This window comes from Nyctereutes procyonoides, unplaced genomic scaffold (assembly GCF_905146905.1).
Source record: "Nyctereutes procyonoides isolate TBG_1078 unplaced genomic scaffold, NYPRO_anot_genome, whole genome shotgun sequence".
Taxonomy (NCBI): Eukaryota; Metazoa; Chordata; class Mammalia; order Carnivora; family Canidae; genus Nyctereutes; species Nyctereutes procyonoides.
In genome coordinates this window covers 35,658,979-35,683,728 of record NW_026575146.1, presented here as the reverse complement: position 1 = coordinate 35,683,728, position 24,750 = coordinate 35,658,979, and the positions used below count along the sequence as shown (strand labels likewise).

The following is a 24,750-nucleotide window of genomic DNA, read 5'->3' as shown; positions in this document are numbered from 1 at the left end:
CAGCACCCCTGGGTGAGAGCTGCCTGGCAGCTTCCCGTGCCCTCTCCCTGCCCCCGGGTCATCCCTGGGGCCTGGGCTCTGCTCTGGTCCCCGGCCAGCACCTGCTTCCTGCGTGAGGCCCTGACACCCTGCCTCACGTCTGTCACTAACTTCAGAAGTGATGAAGCAGGAGCACGGAAAATAGAAAAGACAATGTGTTCTCTTGCGCGTTGTTTTGAGCCAATCTGAAAAAAACTGATGCTCTGTGGCCTGTATGACCACAGTAATAGAAAACACACGGTACTATGGGCAGGCACTGTTCTAAACACTTTTATTAACTCCTTTAATAATCACAATAGCTCCATTAGATTGACACTGTTATTATCCCCAGAGGGGAAACTAAATCACAGAGAAATTAGGTCACTTACCAAAGGACCCATAGCTAGTGAGAGGTAGTGTGGATCCACATTCAAGATAAGAGGAGAACACAGACACATTGAAATGAACAGAATGATAATACTCAAGCTCATCACTATTTCCTTTAAAATATTAAAATTCTAAGACTATTAATCATCCATAACATATAATGATATATACTATCATATTTCTAAAATCAATATGAGAATTACTTTGGGAATCTCTAGCATTCTAAAAATACCTGCCTTTAACATGCTGCATTAATATTAATAAATCAAATGATAATTATATGTCCATAATAAATGAAGTCCACAGAGGGAAATGAGAAAGAATTCATAAATGTTACTTACAATATGGAAAAAATTACCTGCTCCTCCCAAGCAAAGAACTCTTCTTATCCTGCCAATACCCAAATAATTGAGTAAAACATTGGCAGAGATTGCATTTTCTAAACCAGCTATTTGAGTATACAGTATTTCTCAATTCTTCACTTTACTTTATGATGGAGCATCACCATGGGGTTTTTAGATACGCCATCTCCTCAATCCCTCTATTTATAAATTTGCTTTTAGCATGACTGCCTTGTCTAATCCTGAGGCTTTAGAGAAAGAAACAGCAGAAACTCTTTAGCCTACCATTACGTCTAATATTTACAATATTACATCTTTCAGCAAGTAATAAGTAGACATAGAGCTGCAGGAGTTCTATGTTCTTTTTCTACTGTTGACACTTCCTTCTACCTATCTTAACACTTTGAGAGGAGCCGAATGCTCCTCAAGGGGCAAAGAAAGACATCATGGAGTGAAGATGACGTAGAACTCCAAACAGCACAAGCTACTTCATGAAATCACCAAGAGAATACGCGGTTTTGCCGCCTGGAATTTCTTTCCATGAGGTGCTGGCATCAGAAAGCACAGAAGAATTCACATTAAGTTCATTTACACTGAGGACCTATTAAACAAGTTTGATGGTATCCAGGCCATCCTCCAGGTCACCAGCTCCCTGGGAAAGTACACCTTTATTTACAACACAGTCCATTGCTCCATAAGCTCATTCTCTGACCACTTGGGAAACCTCAGTTTTTGGAGTTCCTCCTCAAGCCGCATGAGAGAGCCTACGCTGTCGGCCACGCACGTCCTATAATATCTGCCTGTGGCTTTTCTCATCACGTTGAAACAAAGAAGGACTCCTGCAAGTGAGGCACCCGAGACGGCTCCCTGTACAGCTCAGTCTCGGTTGGTCTCTCCCTTCCCTGTGATCCGGCCCAGCTGTGTGCTTGGCTCACCACCGTCCTGTGGTCCCTCGGATGTCAACCAGCTGCAGCCTTCCTCCCTATCACATCTGTTTTCTTAATAGTTTGCTGTTTGGAACAAATAACAACGTGTTCTCCTGAATTCACCAGCTTAGCCATTTATTTCTATAAACTAAAGATAACACATAAAACATCCTCCAACTCAAAATTTATCACCATACGTGGTCTATGCACTTACAACTTAACCTAAAATGTTCTGCTCCTTCAATCAATAGCTTTCCCTTCTAATCAATACTTCCCAACGTGAAGTAATGCCAGCAAGTCAATGGTGTGAAAAAGTCTCAGGGTCTCAACAAACACAAGAGTAAAAAAAAAAATCATTCAGAAAAATCCTGACAATTTTAATTTGTTCTATAACACTGCAACAAACATATATTGTGGTTGAATGTATTCTGATTTTATAGCCCAGAGGTCAAAACCATTCACCTAACTTGGTCAGACTGTCTATACAGACAGAACTTCAGAAGTAATTATAAGGTTAAAATACGGTCCAAATAAGAGTTAAACACTTAGATAGCATACAAGGGGCTGTATATCTGACAAAATATTTTAATGCATCTACAGGCATCACTAACTGTAGCCTTGTAACGTTAAGCAAGAAAGACCTAGAAGGTTTCTGTAGCTCATCATACTCCTATGCATCTAGTACTCACTTCGTTTTCCACTATCTTATGAATTAATCAATTTCCTTGGTTTTCTTCCCATCTACATTCTTCCTTCTTCCTGCCGCCCCCATCAACCCCAACAGAGCACTCTACCTCACTTGCCCAGGCCTATTCTGTATACACAACTTAGGACAGGGGAAGGTGTCCCAACGAGGTGATGTTACAAGAAGGGAGTGAAAGAGCAAGAAAGAAATAACCATGCTAAGACGTACACTGAGCGTGCTGTAGGTTAGGAGATGGCACAAGGTAGAAAGGTGCCCGATGATGCACGCCTTTTCACTCAACTTGGTTGGAAACATTCCCTGGATATCCTATTAGCTAAAAGAGAGCTCGGTAGGGAAAAAAAAAATTTACATATGAAACATTCTTTAAAGATACAACCTGGGAATCCCGTGTACTTCCTAAACTAATTTCAAAATCAGTACTTCTCTTCAGGTAGAGCAAGAAATGGATCCAATGGTTTCCTTTTTTAATATGATACGCATTGCTATGCAAAATAATTTTGTATATAATATACAACTGGAAACTTCCTTTTGTCCTCATTTCAGACTTAATCACATTTGATGTTTCAAAAAAAAATCACGTTTGATGTGAAATCTCTACTCTTGAAATACAGAATTACAGGGATTATATAGTTTCCCGAATGGACTCAATGACAGTATATATATATATATATATATATATATATATATATATATATATATATATATGATATTATATATTCTTCAAGAAAAGGTACAGAGAGAAAGATACCAGACTCATCAGGAATTTTCACACAACTTTCTCTTTTAGAAAATTTTTAAGTACCTTTTCAAAATTTTGGGAAGCACTTCTAGGCTAGCAAAATAAGCAGTGCGCTTGGTAGAAAAATAAATTTTTAATGGAAAAGTTAACAAGAAGCAAGGGGATTTGCATCTGAGGATAAAAGTACGCAAAAAAATAAATCACATGCACTGGCATATTCCTTTGGCTCAGCTGGTCTGGGCCATCGTGGTGGGCAAGCTAGCCCGGCCAAACCTGACCCCACCCCCTCCATATCCACTGAGCCTATCACGCATCCTCCTTTCCACCCCACCCGTCCCTACTGACAGGGATTACCATTTTGGCGCCTGTGGTAGGGAGGCAGGGATACCGAGGACAGACAGTTACCACCTGCTCTGCTGGATTTCCATACCCATTCAGCTTCTTCCCAGGTGACCCCTCCCCGCACACACACACAACTCCACTGAATGAAGTTCGAGAGATGTTTGTGTTGCAAGTCCAAGGGTAAAGGGTACCCTGTCTTCCATCCTTTGATCATCAGGGTAGGTCAGGGAGGGCGGGAAGTAGGAACCCAAGAGGACTAAACCATGGCAAAGGGACACGTAGGAAAGGGGGGACGTGGCTAATGGTGCAGCACAACAGGGGCAGTCCCACAGAACACCCTCCCAGGGACTGCTCAGTAAGATCTCGCAGGAGTGCTGGAGACCAAACCTGAAATTACTGTAAAAGAAATATTCTGGCCCAAAGTTATGTAACAAATTACTATAATCACATTCGGCTGTGGGGAAGGCAGTGGCCAAGGAGGGGCGAGGAGTGCTCTCATAGTCGGGTCATCGGCTTCAGGGCGCTGGGCGGCCACCGCTGCGTTTCCAAGGCCTCAAGGACGTATCTCCAGGGGGATCACACATTTTGGCAACAATTACAAGTATAGCCAGCAGGGAGGCTTCGGGGAAAGAACCTCAAGGCTAGAGCGAAGCTGGAGCTCCCGCGGTCACCAGTGGCTCGGCCCGTAGGTGACAGGAGCAAGTTTCGTTAGGTCTTGACACACAAGGTGAGGTTTGGCCGTGGCCTAAGAGCCCAATAACACTTTTTCCTTTAACTTACTAGAGTTGCTAATAGAGAGAGAACTGAGCAACTTAGTAATTAAAACTGGTATTACTCTGTTTTTAAGGTGCCTCTCCTGGAGAGAATAAGGTTCTACTGAGTGGCCGAAAGTCATCAGCTCGTATTTAGGAACAGAGGTGTAATTCCAACGTTAACTCGTACAGTTTTGGATTGCAACCTTTGTTTTCCCTAATCGACATGGGCTCTCAAGAAAAAATACAGCTTTCTCCTCTTTCTTATGGAATCACTGAAATTAGCAAGAGGTAGATGACCACTCTCCAGTGGTGGAGAGAATCTTATTACCATCCGAATAATAAATACTAATTGGTTTGCTTTTATGTGACTAATCAAGCGCATAAAAAAAATCAGCTACTGTGACTAAACAAACTAAATAATTCTGTATCAGCGCCATTTTGGAACAAAGGTTAAGTTTTCTGGATCATGTGTTCTACTTTGCCTTTAACCATTCTACAGGTTTCAATTTTAAAGACATATAAAGTATTAAATGGTTTCGAATGAACATTCAGTTTACCTGTATAGGTGTCGTTTTCCATTGTTAAATAATTGCAAACTTAGTGGGTTTTTTTCAACATAAGTGAAAGAGACAATACAACAGCATGAAGTTGAAAAATGTATTAGAAATATAAGTGAAGTCACTTGCTATAAATAGTGCTCTTTGACATGCAGTAGATGACACAGTTGACTAATGGCACCCAGAATACCTCAGAAGAAATTATTATTCCGTATCACAGCAGATTTCGCTGAACTTTTAGTTTTAAAAAACCATTAAAATGGAGAGATGTGTTGCTGTGTTTTGTTTATTTGCTGAATTTTAATTGAGAAAAAATCCAATTTCACTCTAGCCTTAGATCTAAGTGCACCGGGTCATATGAAGAAATTCGAAAACAACTTCAATGTCACAAGTAATTTAGACATTTGGCATTGGGAGAGTCAGTAATAGGCTACCGAGGCAGTCCGCTCTATCTCGCACCAAGGATGTTTTGAGACAAGCTTTTGTCTGGAAGGAGAGAGGTCTGCTGGTCCCTCAGTGTCCTCCCGCAGGGAGGGGAGTGGCAGGGCGGCTCTCAGTCTCCTCTGCTAAGGCCTCCTCCTCTGCTGCAGGGCTGGGCTGCGTGGATGAGGCCTAGCCTGCTCTGCCTCTCCAGCCCTGGGCTCCTTCTCTGCCGCTGGAGGGATTCCCTCCCCTTTGGAATTGGCACTTCCTGAGATTCACCTCCCCTGGGCCCCCTCTCTGGCTTTCTGTACCTTCTTAGGGCAGAATCCTCACCCTCTGGGAGCGAAAAGGTGCTGATCCTTTCTGAATCTGTCACCAATAGCCTGTTCCCTGCTCTATAGTCTTCCCCATCCTGAAGCAGCTTCTCATCAAAGTCCTGCTGGTCCCAGTTGCTTCTGGCCATACTTGCACGTCATTTGCTTTTTACAGATTTCTCGATCTCCTACTTTAACGGAAGATGCAGCTTGTGATGTTTTCCCCATTGTCTTTATTGCTCCGTGTGGTTTCCAGGAGGAGAAAGGAAAAGTCCAAATCTATATTAGCACCATCTTTCTATACTTAAAGACCCCTCTCCTTTCTGCATACAAGAAAACCTATCTGAAGTTTAAAAAAAAACAAACATCTATGTGAAGCCAAATTTGCTAATTGGGTCAAAATGCTTACCTTATAGACATTTCAGAATAGCACAGAAGTCAGGAGTCATTAAGACTAAACTTCTTTAACTAGGAGTTAGTAAAGGTCAAGAGAGGTTATAAGATTTGTCCAAAGCTAAACAACAAAGCTAAAACAAGAAAACTCACGCTCCTTCAAATTTGTTACAGAAACTCCTTGAAAAGTATAGTCTTCTGCTCCTAAACTAAACTACTACTCCTGAGTGTTGAAATGGCTTATAAAGGCACATTATCATGCAGGCCCAGGAGAGTGAGTGGCAGCTAAATTATACCAGGCCACTTATCAAAATCCTGAGGAAATGTGCTACTTGCTAGATACAGAAGAGTGAATAATGGCAGCAGGTGAGAAAAGACAGCAGCAGGGACTCTTGGCAAGGGAAGGATGAAGGAGAAGCTTGGGATTCAGGCAACCTAGCATAGAAATTTTGTATTAAAATCATGGTTCTGTAAATTGACTTACCGAACAATTTAAGGACTGGGTTTCCCCCCTCAACTGTACTGTCAGAACACAGCCTTCGCCCACAGGCTCTCCTCTTCCACGTCCCGTTGCCATTTCTACCAATCACTGCCTTAACCTCTTCTCTGCTCCCCCTCAGCCTCACCATCCTGGGGTCTGATAACCACCCCTCCACCTGGGCTTTGCGCATGTCAAACCCTGCACTCAAAACAAACCAATCTAAGTGGCAGAAGCAGCTAACAATTTCAGGGGAGATCAGGTCTTTCATTCTAAATTTCTCTAACTCTGTAAAAGGCTGAGACAAGGAAGCGCCAGTTATAAACTAGCTTGGACAGTTTAGTGCTACATTACTAGTTTGAAAGAGCCACAGATCAGCAAAGGTATCTAAAAAGGCCAGAAAATAATTAGTGCTTAAAAACAACTGATTTATCCATGAAAAGATCACATTTATTTCTTAAGGAATCTAGACCTGCATAAAGATACTTGTTTGATTTGAAAATGGTCTTCTTCTGCCACCAAGTGTTAGCACACACTTCTAACCAACCAGTTTCCGCAATGGTTCAATCACAAGGTCACTCAATGAGGAAAAGACTTCCAAAAGAAGGTGGTACAAAAAAACAAATATGTTCCAAGAAAATTACACAAAAAAATTGAATTTTAGTGACTATTTCAGACATGTGGTGATTTAATAAGATTTTTTTGAGGCTCCATTCATTTAATGAAAGAAACTACAACTCTGAAAGCACAGTGATAATTGAACTAGCTTTAAGATACAATGACTAAAAAAAAATAAAAAATAAAATACAACTGCTTTTAATATTCTCTTATGCAATATACCCTCCTAGAATTTCATGAAACTAAGACTATGTAAAACACATTGACTAAATGCCTCCTAGTGTTAGAAAAATATATAATGCCAAGAAAAATCTTAAGTGTCTTAGAATCTGAATTAGTTCTGACCTTGGGAACCAGAATACCAGGCTGTAGCAGAGGAAGATCCTTATTAGGAAATGTGAAGAAGAGTTTCTGTATTTTCAAAATTCTTTTTTTTTAAGGTTTTATTTATTTATATGAGAGAGGGAGCATGAGCAGGGAGGAGGGGCAGAGGGAAAGGGAGACGCAGACTCTCCACTGAGCAGGGAGCCCGATACAGGGCTCAACCCCAGGACCCTGAGATCATGACCTGAGCCAAAGGCAGACGCTTAGCCAACTGAGCCACCCAGGCACTCCTGTATTTTCAAAATTCTGATCACAGTCTATAACTTTTGGTTATCCCACTGGACTTTTGGTTAATTCTACTAAATGGTATTACCTACAAATACTAGTCTACCAAAGGATGGCATCCCAGAAGCCAAGGGACTTCTGCAGCCAACAATGAATACCACTGGGAAATCTTCACACTAGATCTTTAAGATCAGTCCAGTGGCAAACATTTATTCCCCGCAGCAGACCTCCATCTACATCTTTCACGTCAAGGAGATGTTTTACCTTCATGAACAGACCAATTATGGCTCCATAATCTTTTTTTTTTTAAGATGGCATGGATAACAGTTTTTTAGAACGTAAGAAATGACCCAGGATGTGGTAAAAAAAAAAAAAAAAAAACCTAAGGTAATATTACAGAATAACTGGTTACACCTCCTGTAGATAATAATGAATGGATTATCTTATCTCAGAATTTGCCTATAATGCTCCAGAGCATTCCTGTACCCAGAACACTCCGTTTACCAATAATTATAATGTCTACCCTGACAACAGCACCACCACTATCTTAGGAGTATCTATCTACTCACTACAAAAAATTATTTCCAGTTGACCTTCTAAGAGGTCAAACTGGAATAGAAAGAGTATATCGACCTTCAAAACAGAGCATCTTAGTGGGAGATGTCGTTAGCTCTTTTCTAGATACTTTCATTATGCACCACACATCCATACTAGAAACTCAAAGAACATTCCTCAAGATAATGGAAGACCTTCAAGTTTTCTGCATCTAGTGACTTCCCTTGACCCTTGATTGTCATGAGACATCTAACTTGCCCATCACCATTTCTATGATCAACCCCGTAAGGCTCCACTCTTCCTCAGAACCTAAGCAAACAAACCCCTAACCAACCGAGAGAGAAATTTTGGGTGTGTCAAGGGGAATTTACTATATTCCAGATGACATTAAGGTCAGCTGTAAATACTGATCTACCAAAACAATTAAGGACTAAAAGAGCAATTGTGGGAATCCACGTTTTACCTCCAAAATACAGGAAAGCACATCAAGCTGTGTTGAGAAAACCCAAGGAAACTATCTTATACAACTTTAATTATGGTTTATATCTTATTTACCCTTTTAATACTATTACACAGCTTGTATAAGTATAGCCTCTTAAATAATTTATGATTTATTGTAATTGACTTGAAAATTCTGGGATCCCTGGGTGGCTCAGTGGTTTAGCGCCTGCCTTTGGCCCAGGGTGTGATCCTGGAGTCCCAGGATCAAGTCCCACATCAGGCTCCTAGCATGGAGCCTGCTTCTCCCTCCTCCTGTGCTTCTGCCTCTCTCTTTATCATAAATAAATAAATTTAAAAAAATTAAAAAAAAAGAAAATTCCCTCACTGTAAAGGAAGTTATTTCTAATTTTTCCTCTATTATAGATGGTGCTTCAGTAAACATCTTTATACTTAAAGAATTTCTTCTTTAAAATTATTTCTTAGTTATAAAACAAATAAGTCCTGGGGATATAATGTACAACATAGTGATAATAGTTTAAAATACTATATCATAAAAAAATATGTACTATACTATATATTTGAAAATTACTAACAGTCTTAAAATTTTCACAACAAAAGGCAACTTTATGAGGTGATGGATGTGTTAACTAACCTTATTACGCAATCATTTTGCAATATATTCATACATTAAATTATATTGTATACCTGAAACATATGCAATGTTATATGTCAATTTTATCTCAATAAAAAAATTATTTGTTTAGGATAATCCCCAGCAGCATAAACTTCTTAGTTAAAGAATATGAATATTTTAACTTTTTATGGGAATTGCTTAATTCACAACTCAAAGGGCCATACCAAGCCACCATTCATAATCTTTGATGGTCCTTCTACCTCAAGCTTATCCTAACAAATGCTCCTTTAATACAATGTGCTTGAAAGTATAAATTGGGGCCATTGTTTTAAAAGGCAATTTATGGTGTTTTTCAAAAGTTAAAATGTACAATATCCTTTGATCTTGACATTCCACTTCAAGAAATTAGTTCTTTGAAACTGGCATGTCTACCTAAAGGAAAATGAACAAGGATCCTCACTGCAGCAATGTTTGTCCTAGCAAAGAAATAATTAATATAATTATTCATCAAGAGAATAAATTATGACAAATCAAAATAATATATATCTATTTCTGCTTTGAAGAAGCCATATGCAGGTATTTGCCCCTATACATATTTGCAGTGTATAGGAAAAAGTGAGGAGGATATACCAGCCATAACCTACAGAGAGAAAAATTATATTGGGAAGGGGGGCAGTAGAGTGGTGGTAAAGAAAAACTTGTATATTTCACTCTATAGGTTTGCATCTATTTGGACTGCTTATAATGAGCAAATATTCACCTAACACTTTCATAATAAAAGTCACTTTTAAAATAAAAGAAAGTAGTTGAAATAAGAAGAAATTTTAACACGAGTGTTAACGATCTATTTTCTACTTCCCCCCCTCTCCATTTATTACCTTATCAATCTAAACAACACTGAATATTAGTAATACATTCCACTACTGAGCGTATCAGCCCACTCCCTTACAAATGAGTGAACCTGAATAAAAACCCAGTAGAGAATTAGTGCTGAGAAAGTAGGACAGTAGGAGAGGTAAAAGGTCAAGGAGACTGAAGAACCATATATTTTCAAATAATCTGTATTCCAAACCACAAAGCATAATAAAAATGCACATTTATGCATGCTACCTTTTCATACTGGCTTTAACTTTTACAGTGGGACAAATGATTTGCAGCATAAATAAAATGTTGGCTATTTATTTAAACCTGGAGGTTTCTGAGTAGACTACAGAGAATCTGGCCCAGAGTCACCTATGGCACGATTGAACATCAAAAGTCACAATCTTAAAAAAAAAAAAAAAAAAAAAAAGAGTCACAATCTTTAGGTACAGCTCCAGATCTGAAGCTAGAAGGCGGAAATCTGCAGCTTCAGTGCTGACACATGAATCCCAAAGTTTAAAATGCACTTTCTTAAGTATTCAGAAACACTGGACAACCCAGTAGTACATAGGAACAGAATCATTCCATTATTTAAAAGAAAAAAATTCTCATTTGGTTTTCTGAAAGGCAGTGAGGTCATACTTCATTTTCTAAAGATGACACTTCCGAATCTAAACAAAATACAATCTGATTTAGATTTTATACACGATTCAGCAGGGCCTGTTTCTATTTTGATCATAAATCTGGGCCCAGCATCCAGTGTCTGGCATGTATTAAGCATGCAGTAAGTATTTATTGAATTAATACAGTTTGGACCAGGGAGCTCCTCATGTGAAGACAGAAATTAACTTGTATGAACTGGACGTGGCCAGTGGGAGAGAAGAATCTGAGCCTGGAAAAGGGAGAAGATGGATTCTACACAGGGCTCTGGGACTGGAAGGATGGGATCTCATTTCAGCTGCTTAACATTTAAGTTTCATAACCCTTCTCTAAAAAATAAGGGGGCAGATTCTGGGAAATTAACTGCCAAGGAATCATTTAAATTTAGTCTGAAATGTTGAAATTGAGATTCTGGAGTAAACACTCTTGATAAATGTCCTTGTGTGCTCTCATGTAAAATTTAATACTGCACAAACAAAGAAACACTCTGAAATGTGGGTATTACCTTCAACAGATTTTTCATTCTGTGACTAAGTTTGAAATCACTAGGAGGAGGACAACCCATTTGGAAGCAAAACAAGAAACATAATGAGTAAAAAAGTAAACCGTCAGTCTGCAAGTTTTGTCAGTTGTTATTCCAAATTTCAAAACGTATTTTTAAAAAGATTTTATTTATTTATTTGAGAGAGAGAGAGAGAGAGAACATGAGTTGGGGAGGAGCAGAGGCAGAAGGAGAGAGGGAGAAGCAGACTCCCCAGTGAGTACAGAGCCTCACAGGGGGCTGGATCCCAGGACCCTGAGATCATGACCTGAGCCAAAATCAGACACTTACTAACTGAGCCAGCTAGGTGCCCCCAAAACCTATTATTTATCAAATTATTTTTACCTAATTATTCAGGAATGGTACCTGATTCAGTTATTATTGAATGTAGGGCATAGTTATCAAAGGAAAAAAAATGCAAGATATCTTTTTGAAAAGGTATTCACAATAGTTTGGAAAACTCACGACCACGGGATGGCCAATCATCCAAACACGTGCTTTTAAAGATCAAAAACACTTCTGTGCCCAGAGACGTTAAGTACAACCTGTGCCAAATGTAGAAAAGAGATCTACTTACTAATAAACACGACCTTCATTTACAGAGCTGCAAGTCAGTTTTAACTGCAGCAAGAGGTCATGGAGAACAGGAACAAATACAAATCTGCATGCCCATCTCCAAAACTCGGGTATATTAGAGCAGATCAGCAGATGGCTACACTTGCATGAGAGGCTCCCTAGGCTGAAATGGGGAAAACAATGAAGGGTGCCCTTAAGATTCCGGGAGAAAAGCTCATGAATCCAGAAGAAAACCAAAAGTTACTCCAACCTCTGAGAGAGGAGAGGGTGGCCTGGGAAGGCAGAAAGTCACCCTGAGATGTGAGAAGCCAAGAGACATGTCCCTCGGTTCGTGTCACTTCCGCCCATCCTCAGGGAGAACTTACTTTCAAGTAACAAGGGGATGGGGGCTCCTCGGTTACCCTCTTGCCCAGTCCCACAGAGCACCTGTTCCAAGCCCTCGGTGAAGACAACTCCTGAAAGCACAAGGTCGTCTTCTGGAAATCTTGAAAGAGCTGCATAAAGGGGGGGGTTAAGAAGCTTGTCCCACTGGGGAAGCCCCAGTGGCTCAGTGGTTTAGCGCCTGCCTTCGGCCCAGGGCGTGATCCTGGAGACCCAAGATGGAGTCCCACGTCAGGCTCCCTGCATGGAGCCTGCTTCTCCCTCTGCCTGTGTCTCTGCCTCTTTCTCTCTCTGTGTCACTCATGAATAAATAAACAATCCTTAAAAAAAAAAAAAAAAAAAAAAGGAAGCTTGTCCCACTGAAGACCCCGGCTCCAGTGAGCAGCATCAGGCTTTGCAGGCCCGAGGAGGACGCATGGAGGACAAGCTGGCTGCAATAACCACAAGCAAAGAAAGCAATAAAACAGGACCCTGGCCCTGCCTTGATGCTCTTCAAGGGATGAAGCTGATGCAGCAGCAGATGAAGCAGCAGGAAATGTTGGTCAGAGCATGCAGCTAAATGTTGGCAGATCACGCAGGGTAAGAGCCACAGCGGCCAAGGAGGGCACAGGTGCGGCAGTCTGCATGGAGTCCCGTGAGCCAACTCAGCATCCCTGGGAGTAGGAAACCAGTGGACTTGGAATCCCAGGACCAGCAGGGTGTCAAGACCCACTGCAAGTGCCATTCATGCCCCGGGCACACGTATTACGGCCGGTGTAGCAAGGAACAGAAGGCTTATGGTAAAAATGTTCACTCACCTTCTTCCGGAGCCATGGCGTCCTGGATAATTTCATAAAAGTCAAATGAGGCTTAAAACTCCTGTTTTCTCCTGCCATGAAGCCCTTTTCTTGAAATGTCCTTTTTGCAGCCTCTAAAGAAAATAAAAATACAAAAATGCTACTGTAATACAGGGCTATCTTTTATTATAAAAATAGCAACTCAAAAAATAAATTACTTTATAATGAAGATTACTTTATGTGCCTGTATGGGATATTATTTTCTAAGAGAGGAAAAAAACTACAGTGTGTGGCAACAAACATGTTATTAAATCTGCAGAGATTTCGAACTCTAAGCCCACAAAAGCAACAATTTGAAAAGGAAACATTTAATAAAGGAAATAACCATTTGTTACGATGCTGATTTTCACTGAATATCCTAGTGCTGCCCATATTCATAAAAAAAGGACTAGTTTATCTGTAATTCATAATACCTAAAACAACTACTTCTGACCAAGATGGCATAACACTATCAGGTTTACCCTCCCTTCTGAAGCAATAAAAGGGCAAAGTATATAAAATGATGGTTTGTAAGATACTCTACTTATCAGGCAATGAAGGTCAGTGATCCCTTAGAGATGAGAAACCAACAAAGTGAGCCCTACGACTGCCCCACTTTCATCGCTGAGAGTCTAAGCCCCTGTGCAAAGAGGAGAAACCCAGGTGGAGCTGAAAGGAGAGGTGAAAGCATCTATGGTTCACAGGAAAGAGTCCTGGAAAAGTGAAATACGCACAAAGAAAAACCCACAGATCTGCAAAGGGTTGTCCTAGAGTATTCAGCTGAGTATAGACCAGCACATGTATGTTAGCAAACTACCCGAGGATGGAGAAACACATTCAAAAGTGTTAGAGGGAACAGTACCCGGTGCTCATACAGGGGCAGGAGAATTGTCTGTTCCCATGAGCCAGACTGGAATAAACCTCGAGATTTGTGGAAAACTGGGTAGAATGAATCAAAAGGTCTTACCTCAGCGGTGGGGAAAAATTAGCTTTGAACTGGTGCTGTTCTAGTCCCATCTAAAAAATCTTAGAAGCAAGATCCAAAAGGAAAAAACTGTTTCCAAGTAACTTGTGTCCCAGAACAAAGCCCAAAGTATTTATAGGAATACAAAACTATCCAGACCCAACAAGGTATAGACTTCAAAACACCTAGCATCTAATAAAAAAAATGTTCAGGTATGCAAACAAAAAGGAAAATGTAACCCACAATAAAGAGATAAATCAATTCATCAAAGGGACCCAGAACTGACACAAATACTAGAATTAGAAGATGAGAGAATCAAAATAGTGACTATGATGGCATGCTTTATGCTAAAAACATTAATAGAGACATGCAAGATAAAAAAAAAAAACCCAAGTCAAATTTAGAGATGAAAACTGCAATGTCTAGACAAAAATAAACTGTATGGAATTAACAACAGCTTAGACATTATAGAACAATAAATTAATGAACTTGAAGACAGCAATAGAAGCCACTCAAAATAAAATACAGAGGAAAGAAAGAAAGAAAGAAAGAAAGAAAGAAAGAAAGAAAGAAAGAAAGAAAGAAAGAAAAGAAAAGAAAAAAATCGTTAACTGTGGGGTAACAGCAAGTGATCTTATATACAAGTGAAGTCCCTAAAAGAGAGGTAAGAGGAAGACAGAGAAAAATACTTGAAGAAATAATGCCTGTTGGGGAACAAGAGTTGTCACAACCACGATGGAAAATAATCTAGGTAATAATCTTTAAAATTTAAACTGCACAAGTATTTGAACCAACAAATTCAATTCTAGGCAAATACACAAAATAAAATTATCAGCACATAAAATTTTATATAGAAGATATTTAGCAATGTTCAAATTCAAACAAAGTAGAAATAACCTCATCAATAAAGAAATGGTTGCTGAATTACCATATGGCATACTAAGCACTATCACAAGAAAAAGCAAATCAGAGCTACACATAATGTCCTGAAAAGATGCCTATGATCTATTAAGCAAAAAAAGGCAAGTTGCATGGTTAATATAATAATAATAGGATTCCACGGTTTATTTAAAGAAGGTAAATTCTCTCTATTTATGTTCTATTAGCATAAAAAATGGAACAAAATACCTTAGGATGAGGGTTGACATTGAATAGAGACAGATGAGACTAGTAACATTTTCTTTACACACTCGTACATTGTTTGAGAGGTTACAATGGGTGTTTATTACTTCTGAATAAAAAAAGTGGAAAAAATTAAGTAAGCACAACAACTGACTATGCATGAGCCATACAACATTATTACAAGGGCACAAGCATCACACTGGAATGCACGAAAAGAATTTTTGGCTATATATATGAAAAAATCCTACTTTTCAAAGATCTTTGGTAAACAACTTCGCATCTGTTCTCTCTACCTCAAAATCCGGCAGAGCTAATTCCTAAGTTAATTTTAAAGATTAAAAACACGGAAACATAAGAAGGTCAATGCTCCAAGTCACACTCCTCACCAGGAGTAAAGAAGGAACTGGAACCCAGATGCTGTCGTGTCTACTCTGGTCATGTTTGAAGCTGGCTAAAACCTCAGCTTCCAGCGGGCTCAGCGACGGGCAGGGAAGCTGCCCCAGCAAGTGACTGAGGAAGAGGAAGGCAGGGCATGTGTCCCAGTCCACTACGTCCACACACGCTGGACGTAGTGTTCAGTCAGAGCAGCTCCCCGGTTTTACGCATTTGAGCTTCTAGGTAGCCTTTCATTTTCTAAAAGGATTCCAACATTTACCCGAAAAAAGTTTGAAAAATCAAGCCTCAGAAAACACACAGAGACGGTCCCTTTAGTAACAATAATCCTGCCAATAATGTCCATTAAAAAATACGAACGGGTGAGTTATAAGGCAAAAAAAAATGTCTTTGAAACTCAAATAAAACCACATCCAATCCAAACGTGTTGAGAAAAATTGTTCCTTTTAGAATCATTTACTTCTTAGCAATGGGAAATATGCTCTAATTTTTCTGACAATTAAAAATCACAAACCTAGTGGGAGACTATCTAATCTTTCCTGAAAACACCAGGAGGATGCCTGGGTGGCAGCCAGTTGAGCGTCTGACTTGATGTCAGCTCAGGTCCTAATCTCAGGGTCATGGGCTGGAGCCCTGCATGCATGCTCAGTGTGGAGTCACCTTGAGATTTTCCCTCCGCCTCTGCCCCTCCCACTCCTGCTCTCTCTCTCTAAAATAAATAAATCTTAAAAAAAAAAAAAAAAAAAAAAACAGTGGGAGGATTAGACCAGGCTGGGAGGCTATGAAGCCAAGGAGATGTCCAAAGTCATGGTGGAGAATGGGTCTGCTGACACCCCACCCCACAGGGCCAGACCTGCTGCCACCTGCCTTCCACTGGGGGTAGCCACCACCCAGGACACAACCCATCGCCCCAGAATAGACTCTGCACTGTCCTTTTTTGTTCAAGTTGCTGGCTCCTGATTCAAAGCCAAGACCAAAGCAAGACTGCGTTTCCAGCACCAAAGCCAACTGTGGAAGAAGGAATGTGACATGGGAGAGAGTGGGTAAGAGTTCAGATGCTGGGCAGCTACAAAGGGAAAGACAACAGTCCGGCGTACACACGTGCTAACATGATAAGAGTGCGTTTATCACAACTACTATTATAATTAACTCATCAATGTTGGTTCACGTAATGAATCATAAGCAGGTATGTCTTTCCTCAACTAGCCTGTCCTAACAGCTTTGGCCCTCTCTGTTGTGGCATATCCTCATCTGTTTTTCAACAGACCTACAGAGTTAAAATATTAGGCTCAATCATGCAAAACTGTCATTTTTATGGATCAAAAATAGTCAAATACTGGCAATGTCTGATGGCTTGACATATGCCATGGGGGACTAATGGACTAAGTTCCTAGGATCTGACTGAAGGGATCAGGGCATACTTTCTAAGTCTTCAAGTTTTGTTTTTTTTTTTAAATTTTTATTTTTTTAAAGATTTTATTTATTTATTCACGATAGTCACACAGAGAGAGACAGAGAGGCAGAGACACAGGCAGAGGGAGAAGCAGGCTCCATGCAGGGAGCCCGACGTGGGATTCGACCCCGGGTCTCCAGGATCGTGCCCCGGGCCAAAGGCAGGCGCCAAACCGCTGCGCCACCCAGGGATCCTAGTCTTCAAGTTTTTGAAGGATTATCAAATACAAGAGTTGCTGATAGCGACTCGGCAACATGTTCATATCAACCCAGAAAACAGAAATGGCATGAAGGTGTGAAAGCAAAAATCCGTTTCTTCTTTTATTTACTGATCACGTCCCAGGTGTGCCAGGCACCGTTTGCTTACGACTGCGGACATGGCCCTGCTTTCGCAAAGTCTTAGGGACAGAGCTGGGACCAATAAGGAGGACTCAATAATGTTCAGAATTATCAAAAACTATAAAAGATACAAGGAAAGAGGTTTTGTTAAGAGAAATTAAAATGGTAGGTATTTGTATCGTTCATTACTACCTAGTTTTCACATTTTATTTTTTTTCATATAATAATCTCATTATCAATTGATTGTAAAGATACAATATTTTTCTATTTACTGGCTTCACTTACTTTAAATTTTGACCCAGCAGTTCTCATTACTCACTGGGCCTGAAATCTTTGATAATGGAGAGCCATCCATAATACTGCTTTAAATAATACTTGTCACAAAGCACAGATAATTTGTTATTAATGTGGTTTTCCAGTACAGTACATTCTCTAGGGAGAAAGAAATAGGGAAAAAAGAAAAAGTGTTGCCTTCTTTTGGAAAAGTATTTCTTAGTGTTGTTGTCCCCCCCCCACCCCATTAGCAATATTATCTATTGCTTAGCCAGACTACAGGGTAATGGTTAGGGAAATATTATTCTTGAGATTTGAAGAGTTTTTGAAAGAAGAGTTTGTGAAAACCACATGTCATTTTTCATCCACGTTAACTCATGTTCTGGAGGAGAAGCTTATGAATAATTTAAGAGATTGTTCAATTCCTCCTAGTACCACAGACATTCCTCCAAGCACTAAATAGAAAATCACACAGCAAATATATCAGATACCCTTCAAAAGTCAGTGAGGAACACTTCCTAAATAGTATAATTTACCTCATTGCTAAAGATGCAAAACGTCTGAAGAACCATTTCTTAAAATGTATTTTAAACACTAAGAGACTTGAGTGTATAAAAGAATACTGAGATGAATAATTTTTTGAGAGGAATAATTTAATAAAGAAACAATATTTTGTAATCCTAACAAATACAGTACAGTTTTATCTATTTGGCGAGTTTATTTGTTTTATTCAGCAGACGTTTATGTCGTATGCCAAGTACCAGGAAGTTTTTCCTGTTTTTTTTTTAAATTTTAAATATACATATTTTTACATAGGAGATTTTCTTCAAGTGAACTCTTAAGTATGTAGCAACAGGACGCCTGAGTGGCTCAGCGGTTGAGCGTCTGCCTTTGGCCCAGGTCATGACCTCAGGGTCCTAGGATCGAGTCCCGCATCTGCCTCCCTGCAGGGAGCCTGCTTCTCCCTCTGCCTGTGTCTCTGCCTCTCTCTCTCTGTGTCTCTCATGAATAAATAAATAAAATCTTTAAATAAAAAAGTATGTAGCAACAATAAATTCATATGTAAGTAAAGAAATTGCTAAAAGTTCTCTGAAAATAAACCGCAACAGATCAATTTTAATAAAATCTTAATTATATACACTTTTTAAATTATATACACTTCCTTATAAATTTTTCCTTTTTTTTTTGCTATTTTTCCCTGTTTCTAACATGGTGAGGGATATTTATATGATACCATGATATATAATATGAGAATAATCACAAAGGTTAATTTTTTTTATTGAGGTGTATAAATGAGATTATTAATAAAAATAGCCTAGAATATGAAATGTATATTAGGTATTCCTAATATATTCTTTTTTTCTAATATATTCTTAAATTTAAATATTCTATTTCAGATACACCAGAAATAATAAGTTGGATTTTAGTTTTAAGAAGACCAATCTGTGGGATCCCTGGGTGGCGCAGCGGTTTGGCGCCTGCCTTTGGCCCAGGGCGCAGTCCTGGAGACCCGGGATCGAATCCCACGTCGGGCTCCGGGTGCATGGAGCCTGCTTCTCCCTCTGCCTGTGTCTCTGCCTCTCTCTCTCATTCTATGTGACTATCATAAATAAATAAAAAAATTAAAAAAAAAAAAAAGAAGACCAATCTGTGATGAGACGATACACCACACAACAGGAGGTGGTAAGGTCTTCCCATCTGGAAGATACTTCCATATACCCTTGTAAGTTACAGTAAAACTATGTCACATATAATATGAAAAATCTCGATAGAATTTTAGAATCACTTTTTAGCCATCTAAAACTTTAAATAAAAGTGATACAACTGTTTTAACGGTTATTACTATTTAAAGGATTCTTGTTTCCATGTGCTACTTAAACTGTTCCATTTTTAGATGTTTTAGTAAATCACCTGAACTCTATGCTTCAACATAACGGCTGGCATAATGTTGAAATGAACTTCAATTTAAAAATTTTATACTCATCATTTTAAGCAGGTATTTCCAATCGATTACTTGTAAAACTGTCAAATAGAACTTTAAAACGTTTCATTCTTAAAAGCAAGTCTTTAAAATTACACCTTGATGCCAGAGGAATCACATTCATTCCACTGCAGTTGAAGAAAGAGACTCCGGGTGAGCATTCTAACACCAGCCTAGTTCTCCTATTATTCAACTTGTGTTCTTGGACAGGTCACTTCCCCCTCAACAGTGAAAGTGATGAGGCCATTATGTTTGGTCTCGCAGGTCCCTCTACTTATCTTAACAATGAGCTAGGCCAAGTGAACGGTCAGGGAATGCTGGTGCATCATCCATCAGGGATTCTATTTTTTTTTTTAAGGTGTTCTTTATTTATTAGAGAGAGAGAGAGAGAACAAGCAAGGGGAGGAGCTGCGGGAGAGGGAGAAGCAGGCTCCCTGCTGAGCACAGAGCACCAGGCAGGGCTCGATCCCAAGACCCCAAGATCATGACCTGAGCCGAAGTCAGATGGCTTAACTGACTGAGCCACCCAGGTGCCCCTCCTTCAGGGATTCCAGACACCAGGCCTGGATTTTACTGTCATACGAAGATTAAGACATGAATATAAACAAGGGAAGAGAGACTACGTAAAGTTAAATGTTCTTTCAACTACACTTTTATGTTTACATCATACATTTTTTTCATTTGTTTACATATCGATTTAAAAGATATTTATTGGATCTCTATTACATAACAGGCTCTGGGGACACAAAGAGGAAAGATTCCCTCAAAGAGCTCTCACTCTAATTGAGAAACATTGATTCCTAAACAATCAAATACAATGAAATATTACATTTTCTACCATAGATATCCATCTATAGAATACAGGGGAGATTAAGGGAGAAAATAGTCATTTCTATTTTGAAGAAATCAGAAAAGCCTTTATTTTGGAAGTATTGGAAGTAATATCTGAAATAAGTTGTTTTTTTTTTGTTTTTTTTTTTTTTTTAGATTTTATTTACTTATTTACTTGAGAGAGAGAGAGAGTGCAAGCAGGGGGAGGGGCAGAGGGAGAAAGCAGCAGACTCCCTGCTTATCCAGGACTCAGGCTCCCTCCCAGGACCCCGGGATCGTGACCTGAGCCAAAGGCAGACATTTAACCAACTGAGCCACCCAGGTGCCCCATGAAATGAGTTTTATAAAAGATCAATAATACAGTCTGAAAAAGAAATTAAGAAAACAATTCCATTGATAGTAGTACCAAAAATAATAAAACACTTAGTAATTAACAAGGAGGCAAAAGATTGACAACTACAACATATTGCAGAAAGAAATTAAAGACAAAAGTAAACGGGAAATGGACATCTCATGGTCATGGACTGGAAACCTTAATGCTGCTAAGATGGCAATAATACCCAAAGTGATCTACAGATTTAATGCAATTCCTACCAAAGTTACAGTGACACTTTTTGCAGAAATAGAAAAAAAGTCATCCTAAAATTCACTGGAATCTCAAAGGACCCTAAATAGCCAAAAACTATTAATAAGAACAAAGTTGGAAATCTTACACTTCTTTGTTTCAAAATTTACTACAAAGCTACAGTAATCAAAATAGCGTGATCATACATGTCAGAATGGTTAAAATCAAAAACAAACAAACAAAAAAAAACAACAGGCGTTGGTAAGGATGTTTAGGAAAAGCAACCCCTTTTGCACTATTGGTGGGAATGCAAACACCTGCAGCCACTGTGGAAAACAGTGTGGAGGGTCCTCAAAAGCTAAAAACGGGATTACCCTATGACCCAGCAATTGCACTATTTGATCTTTATCCAAAAATACTTATGCAAAAACACTAACTCAAAAGGATACATATACCCCTATGATTATTACAGTATTATTTACAATAGCCAAGATAAGGAAACAGCCCAAGTGTCCATCAATATAGGTAAATGGGTAAAAAAATATAGTATATACATACAATAGAATATTATTCAGCCATAAAAAAGAATAAAATCTTGCCATTTGCAACAAAGTAGATAGAACCAAAGAATATAATGCTAAGCAAAATAAGTCAGAGGAAGACGAATACCATACGATTTCACTCATTGTAGAATTTAAGAAACAAATGAACAAAGAAAAAAGAGAGAGACAAACCAAGAAACAGACCCTTAACTATAGACAACAAACTGACGATCCCCAAAGGGGAGGGGGAGAAGGGAGGGGTGAGATAGGGGATGGGGACTGAGGAGGGCACTTATCATGATGAGCACTGAGTGATGTACAGGACTGCTGAATCACTATATTGTACACCTGAAACTAAAATAATACTATGTTAACTGCACTGAAATTAAATTTTTATTTATTTATTTATTTATTTATTTATTTATTTATTTATTTATTTATTTATTTATTTATGAGAGTCACAGAGAGAGAAAGAGAGAGAGGCAGAGACAAAGGCAGAGGGAAAAGCAGGCTTCATGCACCGGGAGCCCGACGTGGGACTCGATCCCGGGTCTCCAGGATCGCACCCTGGGCCAAAGGCAGGCGCCAAACCACTGCGCCACCCAGGGATCCCCTAAAATTTTAAATATAAAAAAAAATCCCTCCCCTAAAAAAAGTTTACAGATAGGCTTAAATAATGAATGGACAATATACAGCGAGAGAGGAAAAGAGGGCGCGCACGTGCACACACACAGGTGGCTGAGGGGAGGCAGTGGGTGGGGAGAAACCAGCAAGATTTCGAGCTCAGGCCAAGTAGGATGCAGGGCTCCCACCCTGAGATCAGGATCTGAGCAGAGGCAAAACCAAGAGTCAGCATTCAAGCAACTGAGCCACCCAAGTGCCACCAGAGTAAATCTTAAAAGTTCTCATCACAAGAAAAATGTGTAACTATGTGAGGTGATGGATGTTAACCAGACATATGGTCCCATCTTTGGGGGAAATGACAGTCAATGTAAGAGAAAGTGCAATGTTCAAATGGACATCCTAAAAACCTTCCACTTTTCCTTGTGTGAGAGAAATACACTTAGAATCTTCTATCATGCTAGCCAAGGGCACTTTCCTCATTAAAAAAAAAAAAAAAAGATTTGCAAGAACTATCGTAATTCTAGCAGGCTAAATTTTTAGCAATCTCTCAATCTAATACACATCTTAACAAAATTATATTTTTGCTGAAATAAAGGAATGAGATCACGTATTCATTTCTACACAAAAGCTTTACAGTGCAATGTCATTATTGTAGGATGTGGAGAAATGCCATATAAACGCATAATTTTCAAAATCTTCTTAGCTCTATCAGCTCCTGCGTACTGCTAAGAAAGGAGAAAGTAGGTTCTGTTTTATTCTGGAAAAACAGGATCTCTCAAGGTCAGGCTAGGAAGCTGACAGACACACAGAGCTCTGAGGCCACACACCCTGCGTGGACACTGCAGGCAAAGATGGGCCTACTGTCTTCAGCCCACTGGCATCTACCAGGAATAACACTTGGCAGCAACATACCTGTATGCATAGTTCAAGTACTGATGGTAAAACACATCTATTCGGACTGTATTAGTCCAAAATATACAATACATGTCTTCAATTTTACATTAAAAATTCTAAATTATTCTTTATCCTGCAATTTTCAGCAATAAGTTAAAATATTAGAGTCTAAAATTCACTTCTTTTTTTATAACAACTATATAATTTAAAAACTTGTTTGAGGGATGGTCATTAAGGAGGGCACATGATGTAATGAGCAGTGGGTATTATATAGACTGAGGAATCGCTGACCTCTACCTTTGAAACTGATAATCATTTTATGTTAATTTAATTTAAATAAAAAAAATTTTTTTGGAGTTTGTTTCTTTTAACTTGCAAGTTTTAAAACTCTAAAAACTAGGTAAATCAGACTATTCATGAGTTATAATGTTCAACTACTTTCCAAGGTAATTTTACTTCATAATATGAACTTAAACTTCTTTATTAATACTTTAATAATTAAATTTATTTTCTTTAAAAATTCTGCTCTTTCACTAAGTCAAACTAGCTCTACCTTGACAATTTTGAACAAATAAGATTTTAATATTCTTTTATCGGCGTATACATAAACATAGTTTATTACAGTTTTAAGAAATGTAGGGCTCTGGTCAATTCTAAATGTAGAACTATATCATTTGAATAAGTAGTTTATAAAAAGGACACAAAAAAATAAAAATAAAAAATAAGTAAAAAGGACACAAAGACAAATATTACATTATTTACTGACACTGAATAAGTAGTTTATAAAAAGTGACACAAACATTACATTAATTACTGACACTGTTGGACTAAAGCAATACTAATCCTGAGGCATTTTTGTCAAAATAAATCCAATAAAGTGAAATATTGACAAAAATTCCCTGTATTGAACACTGTATCTGAACATTATATATGTGGGGTATTAATCCATATATTCACTAAACTTCAATGAAAATTTCCCATATACATATTTAAATATTGATTTCTTATAAAAGTGCATAAAAGTATAATCAAAAGCAACAGTATAAAATACACAAGAGATTAAAAGCAAGCATAACAAGCAGTGATTATATGAGGACAGAATGCTATTCTCCCTCTATTTTCCATTTTTGTAACGTTTTGTTTAAATTTTAGAAAAGTATATATATATTTTTAAGTAACAGTCTCTCACATTGAGAAAAGAATTGCAGGGGCAGTGGCCTTTCCTAAAATGACAAACCAACACTCTTGGGCTCATAGTCATACGAAAGCTGGCAAGATCTCACATTCCTCAGCATACAATGGATCTTTCATCAATTCTGGAAACTGCCTTTGTGAGAATATTTGCTAAGAATGGATGGAATTCTCAATGTTGCAAGCACCCATTGAATTATTTAAAAGAACAATGAATGAATGACTAATTAGAAATGTTTCTTGAGATCAGGGATATTTATATTCCAAAAGAAAAAAAAACCTATACCTAGCATTTTCTCCAGAGCAGTTAGGAAGAACAGATTAAGTTTGTTATCTGTGGGCATTGGATCCCAAATGCTCTGCTCTCAAAACTGTTAGAGTTGCCTTTTTCTTGACCAACTAATAATTTTAAATCCTTCTTGACTCAAAAATATTGTTTGCATGTTTGTTTATATGTACTTTGCTCTACAAAAGAAAACATAACCAACAATAAAATGAAACTTGATCCT

At 38.7% G+C, this 24,750-nt stretch overlaps 1 protein-coding gene across 6 annotated transcripts in view; it reads right to left on the bottom strand.

Moving 5' to 3' along the window:
• AKAP7 (A-kinase anchoring protein 7) overlaps positions 1 to 24,750 on the bottom strand; it is a 129,718-nt gene that overhangs the window by 64,600 nt on the left and 40,368 nt on the right. For all 6 annotated transcript variants that reach the window (XR_008662523.1, XM_055310501.1, XM_055310502.1 and 3 more), the window contains exon 6: positions 13,053 to 13,165. Coding sequence is in view for 5 of the 6 variants with exons in the window: in XM_055310501.1 (XP_055166476.1) it covers positions 13,053 to 13,165 (113 nt within the window). In the remaining variant the exon portion in view is untranslated. The remainder of the gene's footprint in view (positions 1 to 13,052; positions 13,166 to 24,750) is intronic.